At 30.3% G+C, this 12,154-nt stretch overlaps 1 protein-coding gene across 2 annotated transcripts in view; it reads left to right on the top strand.

Moving 5' to 3' along the window:
• Positions 1 to 11,877, top strand: part of LOC129958555 (trichohyalin-like) — a 60,506-nt gene extending 48,629 nt beyond the window's left edge. The window contains exons 12-16 of one of the 2 annotated variants that reach the window (XM_056071100.1): positions 3,921 to 4,109; positions 4,456 to 4,647; positions 4,818 to 5,056; positions 7,514 to 7,682; positions 9,642 to 11,877. In XM_056071100.1, the coding sequence (XP_055927075.1) occupies positions 3,921 to 4,109; positions 4,456 to 4,647; positions 4,818 to 5,056; positions 7,514 to 7,682; positions 9,642 to 9,777 (925 nt within the window). In that variant the 3' untranslated portion in view covers positions 9,778 to 11,877. The remainder of the gene's footprint in view (positions 1 to 3,920; positions 4,110 to 4,455; positions 4,648 to 4,817; positions 5,057 to 7,513; positions 7,683 to 9,641) is intronic. The other variant, XM_056071101.1, reaches the window with a different exon arrangement.
• Positions 11,878 to 12,154: the final 277 nt, after the last annotated feature.

Raw genomic sequence — 12,154 nt, 5'->3', positions numbered from 1 at the left:
ATTATTCGATTACAACCTTTTCAATTGGCCACAAAATCATGCAAAATTTGAATATATCGCTTTCAAGTTAATTATATCATGTAAGAAATGTATTAAAAAAAAGGGTCCAATCTACCTCAACTGGAAACAGCGGCCCGTACTGTCGCTCTTTGAGAATAGTGATTTTGAAACACATACATGATAGTTCTCGGTTCCCCAATTCGCCAATTTTGCTTATTGATGATTTCATCGAGATGGAAGTGTATTTCGTCTGAAAACCATAGAGTTCACATCAATATTACCAACATCAATCAGGTTTAGCAATTCATTCGCAAACAGGCTCCGTTTCTCTACGGGTATGGTATGAAACCTGTATGAATTTTGTACAGGAACAAGGCTAAGCATTCAAGCATTATGTTATGCAGAATCGTTTTGCTCACGTGACATGTAGTTGCAGTTTTCCGGATTGATTTTTAGGGAAGCATGCAATTGTTTCCTTAACGGCCTGTACATTTACTTCTGTAATAACGTAGTCGTTCAACAGTTCCGCCTTTCTCATTCACAGTACTACCTGTTCGTCTGAATTTCTCGTACAATTGCTTTAATGTATTCAGATGCGAATCCTTAGCGACTTGGAAATTGCATTGAAAATTTCTTATTGGACTAATACGCAATCGATGAAATTCCAATACAAGAAATATCCTTTCTTCCAACAAATACGTCATTTTCAAAACTCCTAGAGAATCTGCTGTTCAGCCTTCTACTGCTCGTCCAGTCATAGAACAATCCATTTAAAAGTCGAAACAGTAACCCCTTCTGAGAGTGCGTATCGATGTTTTCCGTGTGTGGGTGTGTGTGGGGGGGGAATAAAGGGACTTGAAGTGCAATCTCAGGCTGGGCGATAACCAAACTTCATCATCGCGATACACACATAGCACATATCGATTAAAAACTCATTATATAAACAGTTAAAAGATTGAAAAATCACTATTAAAATATTTTTACATTAAAAACAGAAAAATAATAATTTCACAAAAAAATTCTTAAATTAGTTGAATGCAGGAATTTTTAAATTAATTTAAAATAATCTGTATTTGAAAATAAAAAAAGAACATAAAAAACTCTTTTAAACAGCTTGAAAATTTCAAGAAAGCACAGTAGATGATCCAATCACATAAAGTGAAATAAATTGGCGTAGTAAAATTTATCTATTAAAAATAATCTTAAATAAAAAAATATATATATTGTAATAAAAAATATGTAATGAAATTGAAAAAGAGCATTTTTAAAGATATGAAACAAGAAAAATTATACACTTTTCGAAATATTAAAGCGCATACTACAGAAAAGCATGCGGATTAAAAAGAAGAGAAGAACAAAACTTATTTTCCATCGATATGCAAAACAATGCCTTAAAATCCCCCCCCCCAAAAAAAAAATGTAAAACATTGCCTGGATTGATTCTCGATAGTCAGGCAAATTTGATCATTATCGAAATCTCGAAATTATTCAAAGTTCAATAAGTATCGGAAATCCGATATGTATTGAAAACTCGATAAATATCGGCAATTCGATATGCATTTAAAAATTCGATAAGTATCGGAAGTTCGATCAAGACAGATCGAGCACTCAAACTTGTTTTGAAATAGTTCAGCAAGCAATTCAGCCGCCAGGCGAAACGGGAGGTATAACGGAACATTTTTTTTATGCGAGTATACTGCAGTGTGAAAATGCGAGCTGCGAATAAAATTGTGTATTTAATCTGATTTGGTCCTTTTTGCTTTTATTTCCGAAGATGAATATTTAGCAATTAAACAAAGGACAGTTCAACAGCCTTCTGATAAGCAATTATTTTTCCATAATGGTATCATTCAGTTAGGGAACAGAAAAAAATTCATTCCCAAATGACATCCTTAAAACAAGTATTTTTATGGGTTAGAACATGACAGCATGAATAGAAATATTAACAAAAATTCTGTATGAAGGGGAAAAAGAATGAAGAACAAGAAAAATAAACAATAACCAAATCAAAATCGCAAATTGTTAATCTCTATTTATTGTATCGCGATTCGTCGTGAACTATTATTCATGAGCATAATTTCGATCGATCGATATTTTTCGAAAACTGGCATTAAAAAATCGGTTTTTCAAAAATATCGATTTTTTTCGATAAATCGAAAATCGGCGCAGCCTGGTATCATCCATCGACAACTTTTTGAAGTAAAATCAAAATCTGTGGGAGGAAAAATTTAGACCCTGTCACATGAATTTGCTGCAAGAATTGTTTTTTTAACCTTAACCGTTTTCTTTTTATCATTTTTGGAAAATCGTAAGTCTATTTCAGGACACCTTGTAAGTGGCATATTACATTCTTTCACATGTGTTGAAGCTATATGTAGTCTCATCTGAAATCAATTTGGTTCCATTTATCTGCTGTACAACGATGATCCATTTTGTTCTCTGAACTCGATGCTCATTCTTTTAGACAAGAGACGATTTTCTATGGGTAAGAAGAACGGGCCATATTTAGACAGCCAACCATCTTTTAATTGTTTATCTGCATCAGAGTCGATTTCTCAATTCCGTTTCAACTCATCAAAATTGCCTTACACCCTCTTTCTTGCTTTGAGAAACCTTCTTCAAATTCATGCCATGTCGTCTTATTGATGAGATTCATTTATTTCCACTCCTGAGTTTTTACTTCATATCTCTAGTTTCATGCTGTTTTTTTAGTTATCAAAAAGCGGTAATATGATAGTTATTTGAATCAGTTTCATGTGCCAAATATTCCACTTGATGTTGCATAACTACTACATTATTCTTACGTTACATTAAATTTGATTATATCACATTATTTTTTGTACACTAAGACTATGCAATAGAAAAATGTTGATACAAGCATGCATTACTATTACGAATCAATCGGCGGGCCGTGATAGCCTGATTGGTAGGGCATCGGATTCGCGTCCCTTGGGTTGTGAGTTCGAACCCCGCCGACCGAAGACTCCCCGTGGGTGTGTGTTGACTGGCGCACGTGTAAATTCATCGTGGTCACAAAGTCCTCCATGTCGAGAGTAATACCATTGGGGGTACTGGATCAGGGGTGATCGTTCTCTGATTCAGGTCTAAATTACGATCTGTGGATGAGTGAAGGAAATGCATGAATGAAGTCCGACTAGTAAAATGGGTTGTGACGTGTGTGTAGCTAAGTCGTACTCTTGGCCCTAGATGGTGCTACTAAAAAAAACAAGAGACACGCCCTTGGCTTAAAATCACTGACTTCTAAAATCAATGGGCTTGTGTATGACAGGTGCCATTAAAAATAACAACAACAACAAATCAATCGAAATTCAATCGAATCAACAGAATCAATTGCCCAAAATTAAATTTATAATACTATACTCATGAGAAATGAAATTGGTACATTTTCATTAGTCACTATTGTATATAATTATCTAGATTGAATTTTGAAAGCGTTTCATAGTAAGGACTAAATTATCTATCTTTACTAAATTACCCTAGCTTTAAATTTTTTAATTCACTTAGTGATTATCATTTTTTTTAAAAGTATTGCTTATACATTGAATTAAAAATTGGGATTGTTCGTGTTTCTTTTTCAAACTCCTAATCCCCCCCCCCAAAAAAAAAACAATATTAAAGAATTAAGTTACTGGTTTTAAGATAAAGTGCACGAATTTCTTTTTAAATTTAAACTTTGATGTTTTTTGAAAGATAACAATTTTGTTATAGGAAGAAGAATAAATTTGTAACATGAGTTTCAGAAATTATATAAATGAATCAGTTTTATATGCGAGTGACATTTTGGGATATTTATATGCATAAGAAAATGTTTCTACAATAGAAGTGTTGAAAAAGTGTCACAAAACATTGTAAATAAATATGTTATCTGTACAGACAAGTAGATTATGTATGTGTTTCAGTGTCCCTGAGAAACAGCAATTCAAATCAAGAAGTAATGCTAATGTCTCAAGATTGGCGAATTCTTTATCCAAGAGAAGATCAAAAGACAACGATTCTAAATCGAAAAGTACTCGCAAAAACATGGAAGTTCAAAGTAAAAAGGGAAATAAAGACAGCGTTTCATCCAGTAGCAGTGCCAGTAGCTCTGGGTAAGAGAACTCACCTTTTCAATCTTATTTATTAAATCATTTAAACCAAAACATTTAGCATAGAAAAATTGTATTAATTTTTTAAAGAATATTAGATTGATTTGGAGTATTGAACGATGCATCTAAATAATCGCTTTTCATTCAGAAATTGTATTCAAATATTAATTTAGTACTTGGTGATTATAATTAGAGCCCTCTTCACCAAGTTGAAAAAAGGTTTAAGAAATACAGGAGTAATTTGTTATATTTATTTGGCTCTAGCTTGCCCCTCTTTCTTGCATCCTCATCTTATATCTTGGAGTTATTTTTATTTGAACAAAAATATTTATTTGGTGTAATTTTTCAGCACATCAGTAAGTAAATCTGAATCCTCCAGCATTTCAACCTCTTCTGGTACTAGTTGTTCAAGCAAAAATTCTTCTAATACTTCACTCACGGGAGGTCGTTCCTCATCGGCCTCCTCATCCAGTTCTTCATCTTCTGCAAAAAAATCTAAACGTTCAGCTAAAGCCAAAGAACATGTTAGAAACCGATCAAGGCAAGTATTAAATTTAACAACAAAGTTTCAAAATATCGTTTGTTTGAAAATGATTTATTTTAATTTTATTATTTTTAATAAAATATGCATAAGCATTTTGTTATAATATTTTCAGATGAGTTCATGCATTTGTTATTTGTTCTGATTTTATATGTCTTATCTTATTTCAGATCATCTTTCACAAGACGAAAGAGGAGTAAATCTCCGCGTACAAGCAAAGTTCATGTTGCATCCTTGTCTAGAAATATTAACAGGGAACATTTGTTTGAAATATTTGGCTTCTATGGAATTGTTGTAAACGTAGAAATACCTGTTGATCGAATAAATGGCAATATGTCAAGAGGATTTGCATATGTTGAATATGCAACTGTCGAACAAGCTGATAAAGCTGTTACCCATATGAATGGAGGTAAATCATATCAGACGAATGTACATTATAAGTTTTATGACCACTTTTCTTTTTGTATTCTCAAATTTAGTTTGTTTCCATAATAGGATATTACATTATGCAGATCTGTAGTTGTATTTTTTAATTCTGTCATCTCTTTTTTATTGTATCTGCAACAGTTTTTCATTTTGTTCTTCTTTTTTTTTTTCACTACAATTTGAAGTTTGAAAAGAAATTTTACTAAGCATGTAATAGGACTAGATAATCTACACCACATCAATTAATGAGTCTCCAAATATATACAGTGTCAGCACTTCCATTTTGTGAGTTTTTCCCCCCTCAAATTTAGACATACCCTTTAGAAGAGATAACAGCCCATTATATTTTCTGTTATTATTAAATTACCTTGTAGGGATTATTGTGGAAAGTATTTACAGAGCATTCTATTATCAGTATTATCGCAGATCATAAATGTTGCTTATTTTTAATATCCATCTAATTTTTATATTTCAGTTTTAAAAATGCATCCTTATTAAGAGGAGAATGAATATTTTTTTTATCTAAGTTCATGCATGTATACTATAACTTAGTTATAAACTACAAAAAAATGAAAGAGGGTGACTTCTTGACTGCTAAGAGCAGAACAGCTGTACTAGAAAGATTTTAAATAATAACAAGGGTATGTTGAGGAGATTACTTCAAGGAATTATAATTTTAACTCCCTGACAATCTTTAGCATATCTTTTTTATATATTTATTCTCTTGAGGTCATGCATATATACCCATGAAAATTAGTTCGATCAAAAGGAAGTAAAAATGAGATTAGTCAAATATACCCATGAAAATTAACTCGATTAAAAGGAAGTAAAAATGAGATTAGTCGATGATTTTCATAATTGATTTACTTTTGATTATGTATTACGATTTTTCTTGTTAATACTTCAGAAGAAATGAGTTTCGCAGATTAAATCAACGGACTTCTCACTTATTTTCTTCCCTTAATTCTTATAAATATTGTAAACCTTGGAACTTATATCTTATTCATTTTTCTTCATTTCAATTGATGTAGCAATAAACATGCTATGAAATTTTGTGTCCAAGATTCCAGTTACTGTTAAGCAGCATCTACATAGATTCTGCTAGTATTAAAAAAAAGCCTTTCTTTATTTTAATGCCCTCTTATAGTCTGCTTGTGACATCAAAATAATACTCAAGAAATTCCATATCAGAAAAAAATGCTATAACACTTTTGCTGTTGATGCATCAGAGTGCTATCTATGTCATATCATTAATAGAATCATGCAGGTTCATTGTGTGTATGAAAGAGGAAGGTACTGTTTATGTGCATTTTGCTGTGGTATGAGAAGTGCCATTTGGAATACTATGGCAACAAAATTCTTCTGTAACTTCAAACATATTTGTGTAATTAAGTAACAAATGTTTTACAGACATGTTAACGACATGATTTGTATTTCATTTTTTTAAAAATCTTTAGTGCAAAAATGTAAGCTTATTTCTTACATTTGACATGAAACAGCCACACAGAGTTTTAGAAGAAATTTTCCCATTTAGTATTTAGTAGTAATATTTTTTCTTTTAGCTTATATAAACCCATTATGTCACATTTTTATGGACAATCTTCAAAACTGGGAAATGCATAAAAATTGAGAAATTATCAAGGCAACACTATCATAAATATGAGTTTATAACTTAACAGATCAATCTCAGCTTATTTAAATGAATTCAAGTATTGAAATTTTGAATATTATTAAAATTGTTCTTGGTGATTTTTATTTTTGGCTGATATTAGCTAAATTTTTTACCCAGTCTGATCCACATCAAAACTTTTTGACCTTCAAATTAATTTAGCCAAATTCATATAAAGCATTACAAAAAAGTACAAACATTGAAGCAAAATTTCGTATCAAAAGACCGTAATTATTTTCCCTTTCAATATTTTTAAATTACTGATCCTTTATTGATTGTATGCTTTTAAAGTTAGTTATGTATTTAGTTGGTGTATATTTCTTGCACCAGACTTTTATATTAATTTAAACTATTATGTATTATGTTTAAAGTAAAATTCTTGGATATGTATGAAAACTAACCTAGTATTTGCATGATATGATTCGTAAGCATTTAATTCATAAGTCATTAGCTACATGATTTGAAGCTCATTTCATTTCATTTGATGCAATATCCGATGTATTAGAAAAATCAAATACCTGCAATAATTAGATTTTTTATTTTATTTAGTTCTTATGTAAAACAAGAAATATTCTACTCATTTTTCAGATTAACAAGGTTAATAGAAATTTTCTTTAAAGTGTCGTATATTTTTGTATACAAATTTCATATTAAGAATCACCATTAACTATTACATAACAATAGTTATTTTTAGACTTAGTTGCTAACGCTTGCTTTAATTTGGTGTTAGTAATAAACAAACTGTCTTAATTCTTTTCTTTAACCCTCTAGGCATTGTTGATGGCCAGAAAATTATTGTTACCCCTGTATTAGCCCCCAAAGAAAGGAAAGTACCAGCAAGACGTTCTCCTGCTAGACGTCCTTACATGTCCAGACGTCCTTCTCCACCATATCGTAATAGAGGTGGTAGAGATCGTAAAGACCGTAGGAGACCTCCTCGGTATTTACTAGCTTTGTTACTTATTTTTACAGTTTAATTAATGATTATTTAATAAATGAAATTATATACTGAATATAATCGGTATTGAATCTTGTTTAATTTTATTGAAACAGGGTTTCCACGCCACCGGGAGAACTTGGAAAACACAGAGAATTTAAAAAAGTGGGAAAATGCAGGGAAATTTGAAAATTTTCATAGAAACCGGAAAAGTGCAGGGAATTTTTAAGTTCCTTAATTTTTTTTCCCATCTAAAAAATGCTGGTCTCTAAAGATTGCAAGAATAATAGATCGAAGTCATAGCTTCCAAAAACGGAACAATACCATTCGTGATTATGTAATGTGGAAACTCAAGCCTTTGCTACTCTTTCCCCTTTTTTTCTTTATAGTTCAGTCCAAATTCGATTTGCGAGACAGGTATTCTTTTGCCATGAGATTCCCGAATTTCATCTAATGAGCATGCGCGACACTTCTGTGACTGAATGAAAGAATAGAATACATTTCTCTTGTAGGAACATTCAATCTGCGGAAGCAGCGTGGTGATGTTTTGTCTACCATACTAGAGTTTATTGAACGGTTCGTTTATTCATAGTAGATAATGAGTTGCTTAAAATCCGTATAAAAGATGACATGTCAAATCCGAAAACCTCTGATTTAATGTCCGAAAATAAACCGCTTTCGATGATTTTTCTTTTCTTTCTTTCTTTTTTTTTTTTTTTTTTTTTTTTTTTTTAAAGCTTAGAAACAATCACTTAAAGCTGAATTTTTATGGGTATTAAAGTTTGCTGCGTCACAGTCGTCCTTTAATGCATTCAATGATGTATCGCAAATGTTTTCACATATGTTCACAGAAAGTGAAATAGCTAAAAAATGTACATTAGGTTGTCCAAATATGTCGTACCTTATTTGTTAAGGGCGTTTTTTTAAAAAAAATTAAATGATTTGTATCGTGATAGCAAAAATATTTTGTGATTTATTTCTCTTGGTTCCTTAATTTGTATGACTTACAGTTAAAGAGCATGAGTGGTAATATATCCCCTCTTAATATATAAATTTTGTCTTACTGAATACTAGATAGTATATAAAAAGAATCTTTTGTATGTAAATATAAATCTTTTAATATACTATTACTTCGAATATCGTTAAATTGTTGTTCCTTTTCCTTGCTTTATCCACGCCTTAAAATCATAATGCATTATAATAAGCACATGAGTGCTGTTCACGCATTTCCTTGTATCTTGAATATACGTAGAAGGAAAACACAAGAATTTTTTTTTTCCAAATTTGAGTGGTAACCGTGTTGAAATCTTTTCGTAATAAAACGTGAAAAGCTGAAGAGCTAAATGAAATGAGTAATGAAAAATTACTTCTGAGAAATTCTGCAAAAGGAGCAGAAGAATAATTTAGATGGCAACTTTATTTTTCGTCATGATTAAGAAAAAATCATTATTAGCTGCTTTTAAAATTTCTTTAAAAATCCAGTACTTGAGCACGACACTCAGGAGAGCAAGACAGGGGGGGGGAAGCTTATTTTGAGCTTATGTACCGTTATTTAGGATTTATTGAATTTTAACTGAGCAAGTATTTATTATAGTAGTATGAGTTTTATTTAATATTACTGCTTAAAAGTTACCGAATTTAGGTGGTGAAAAAACTAGAACTGTGTGCAGCTCAGAAGTGAAAGTGAAATTTGAATTTTAGCTGTTAGAAAATATTTAATTTTAAGAATGCATATATAAATAATTTCTGTTGAAGCATTTTTGTAAGTAGTATCCAAAAATATATTTAGGAACTTTAGTCTGCTTACTATAATTAGTTGATTTCTCAAAAATCAAATTCGTTTTTAGATCATAGGTTGTGTTTGAAAGCTCTATATTAAATCTATATGGTAGCTCCTAGATATTTTTATTATGATAAAAGGTTTTAGCTCAGCAGCAGAATTATTTTTCCATTTTGTTTTAGGGCACCTTACCGCCGTCGATCGCCGAGACGCCGCAGCCGGTCGAAATCGATTTCATGGTCAAGATCGTGGACGAGGTCGAGATCAAGGTCACCCCGTAGATGGCGTACACGTAGGGGATCGAGTGGATCTCGTTAATACTTCAGTACCACATAAAATCTGTATAAACTCCCAATCATGTTCATCACTTTTTTTACTTATTTTTATCGCAGCTGTCTGGTTAATTTGAAGGGAAGATAAAAATTTAAAATGCATCAATTTTCCATATGAGATATTCTTTTTTTAAAAAGCTTCCACTAAACTTTTTATAACTACTTGCAGTTTGTGTACTGAATTGGAAGGCGTCAAATTGTCATAAAAAGTACAATATATTTAACTACTGTTTCTATTTTAAATAGATACTAGTTTCAAAACGAGAAACTGTAAAATAGAAAGAGAAGATACGGTAACGTATTTCTAAAAATATACTTACTGCTTTTTTCCCTGGTAATTCCACAGTTTTTTGTTCATTACATATTTATTTAAAAGCATTATCTTCTTCGTTTGTGAACAATAGAATTTCTCTCCACATAACTACCATATTGTATTCCGAAAATTTATGCACAATATTATCACTGAACATCATAATTATATGTGCTTATTTGAAATATTCGACAATATCTTTTTTCCGTAACAAGTATGGAAACTGTCAGTTTACATTTTTAAACAGTAATGTTTTATTTAAAACTAGTCTTCAATATATTTGTGTTTTTATTTTTGGAAGAAATTTTATTTCTTCAATATTCCAATTTCTTGTTTTGTGCAAGGGAGTGATATATCGTGTTCCATCAAAAGAGATCTCATGTCTGTTTGTGAGTTTAGTAGTATTAGTAATTCATACCAAATGGTATTTCTTCATTCTGAAATATGTGTGCTGTATCAAGTTGTTATATGTAGTACATAAATAAAATGCATGTCAATGTGTCTCTGTTCGTCAAAGTAATTCTACTTTTTCTTATAATATGATGGAAATAAAAACATTAATACTTATTTGCCGTTTGCATGATGGATATAAATACTTCAAATGAAACAAATTAATATATATTAAACAATGTATATATGTTTGCAACTGCATTTGTACGATTATAAAACATAATTTTGTAAGTTATGCTAATATTTTAAGTTCTTTTAACAATTTAATTATTCACTTCGATGAAAGAAATTATGCTTGCTTTGATGTCAACTATAATCAATATACCAAGATATCTTTTTTTTTAATTTAAAATAGATATTACTTTTAAAATAAGCAACGATTTAATAGAATGAGAAGATATGTGGACATATCTTTAAAATACACTAGGTGCTTTGTTCCTCTGTTAAATTCCTTGACTTTTTGGTCATTACGAATTTACTTAATAGCGTACTTTTCTGTGTTTGTGAACACTGGAATTTCTTTCAGTATAGCTATCGTAAAGAAATACAAAAATAATAATTCATAATACTTAAATACATGTGAAGTCGCATATACATAATATTGTTGCCAAACATCGTAATTATATACATTTATGTAAGTATGCACTAGTATGGAAACTGCTTGTTTCCATTTTCAAACAATAATAAATGTTAAATGTATCCCAAAGTGAGCAAAAATACTCGATTTAAGACTAGTCAATTATTTTTGTGTTGATACTTCTGAAAGAAATTTCACGTGTAGAATATTCCAATTTCTTTTGGCGGGTGGGTTTGACATATCATGTATTTCATCGGAAAAGATCTCATAGCCATTTTCAGTTCATCATATCTGTGTACTTTCATCCAAGCATAAAAGAAAATGATGTCAAGAATATAGCATTTTCATTGTAAACTTTCTTATTAGTGGCATATGTAAAGATCTAAAATCATTGGAGAATTATGGCTAATAATTTATGTGTCTGTGAATTCATATTAATGTGTATATGTTTGTTATTGATAGTCATGATTAAAATAGTATATTCTTTCAATATATTTTAACATTTTTTATTAAAATTCAGAACAGTGTTTCAAATTTTCTTTAACCCTTTCAAGCTGGGGCTTCCTTTTGAATTTTGAATCATGGTTTCTTCAAAAAAATACTTAACAAAATCTGCATTTGAATCTTTTTTTAATTGATCATATCTTTTTTGACATTCTGTTGTATTTATCTAAAGGTGAATTTAATTACTCTTGAAAGATTACATAACATTAACGTTTTAAAAAATATCGTCATCGATTATGTTGCACTTTTTAAATTTTATAAATATGTAAGAAAAAACATCAACTTTTTAACTGTTTTCATAAAAAACAAGTGTTGAGTTAATATTTTATGTCTTATCACTAAATACTCATCTTTAAATTGAACATACTCATGTAATTTTGAAACTGCATGATAAATTTGTAAGTATGTGTATTTTGTCGTTAAATAAAGTTGTGAAATATATTTCGTAGCGAATTATTTCGTGGCTTTTTACTGTAGATTTTTGAATAAATAAAGTAGAATCTAGGAAATATCTCATATTTT

Source organism: Argiope bruennichi, chromosome X1 (assembly GCF_947563725.1).
Source record: "Argiope bruennichi chromosome X1, qqArgBrue1.1, whole genome shotgun sequence".
NCBI classification, from domain to species: domain Eukaryota; kingdom Metazoa; phylum Arthropoda; class Arachnida; order Araneae; family Araneidae; genus Argiope; species Argiope bruennichi.
Note: the sequence above shows the minus strand (reverse complement) of the source record. Positions and strands in the feature narration are given on the sequence as shown.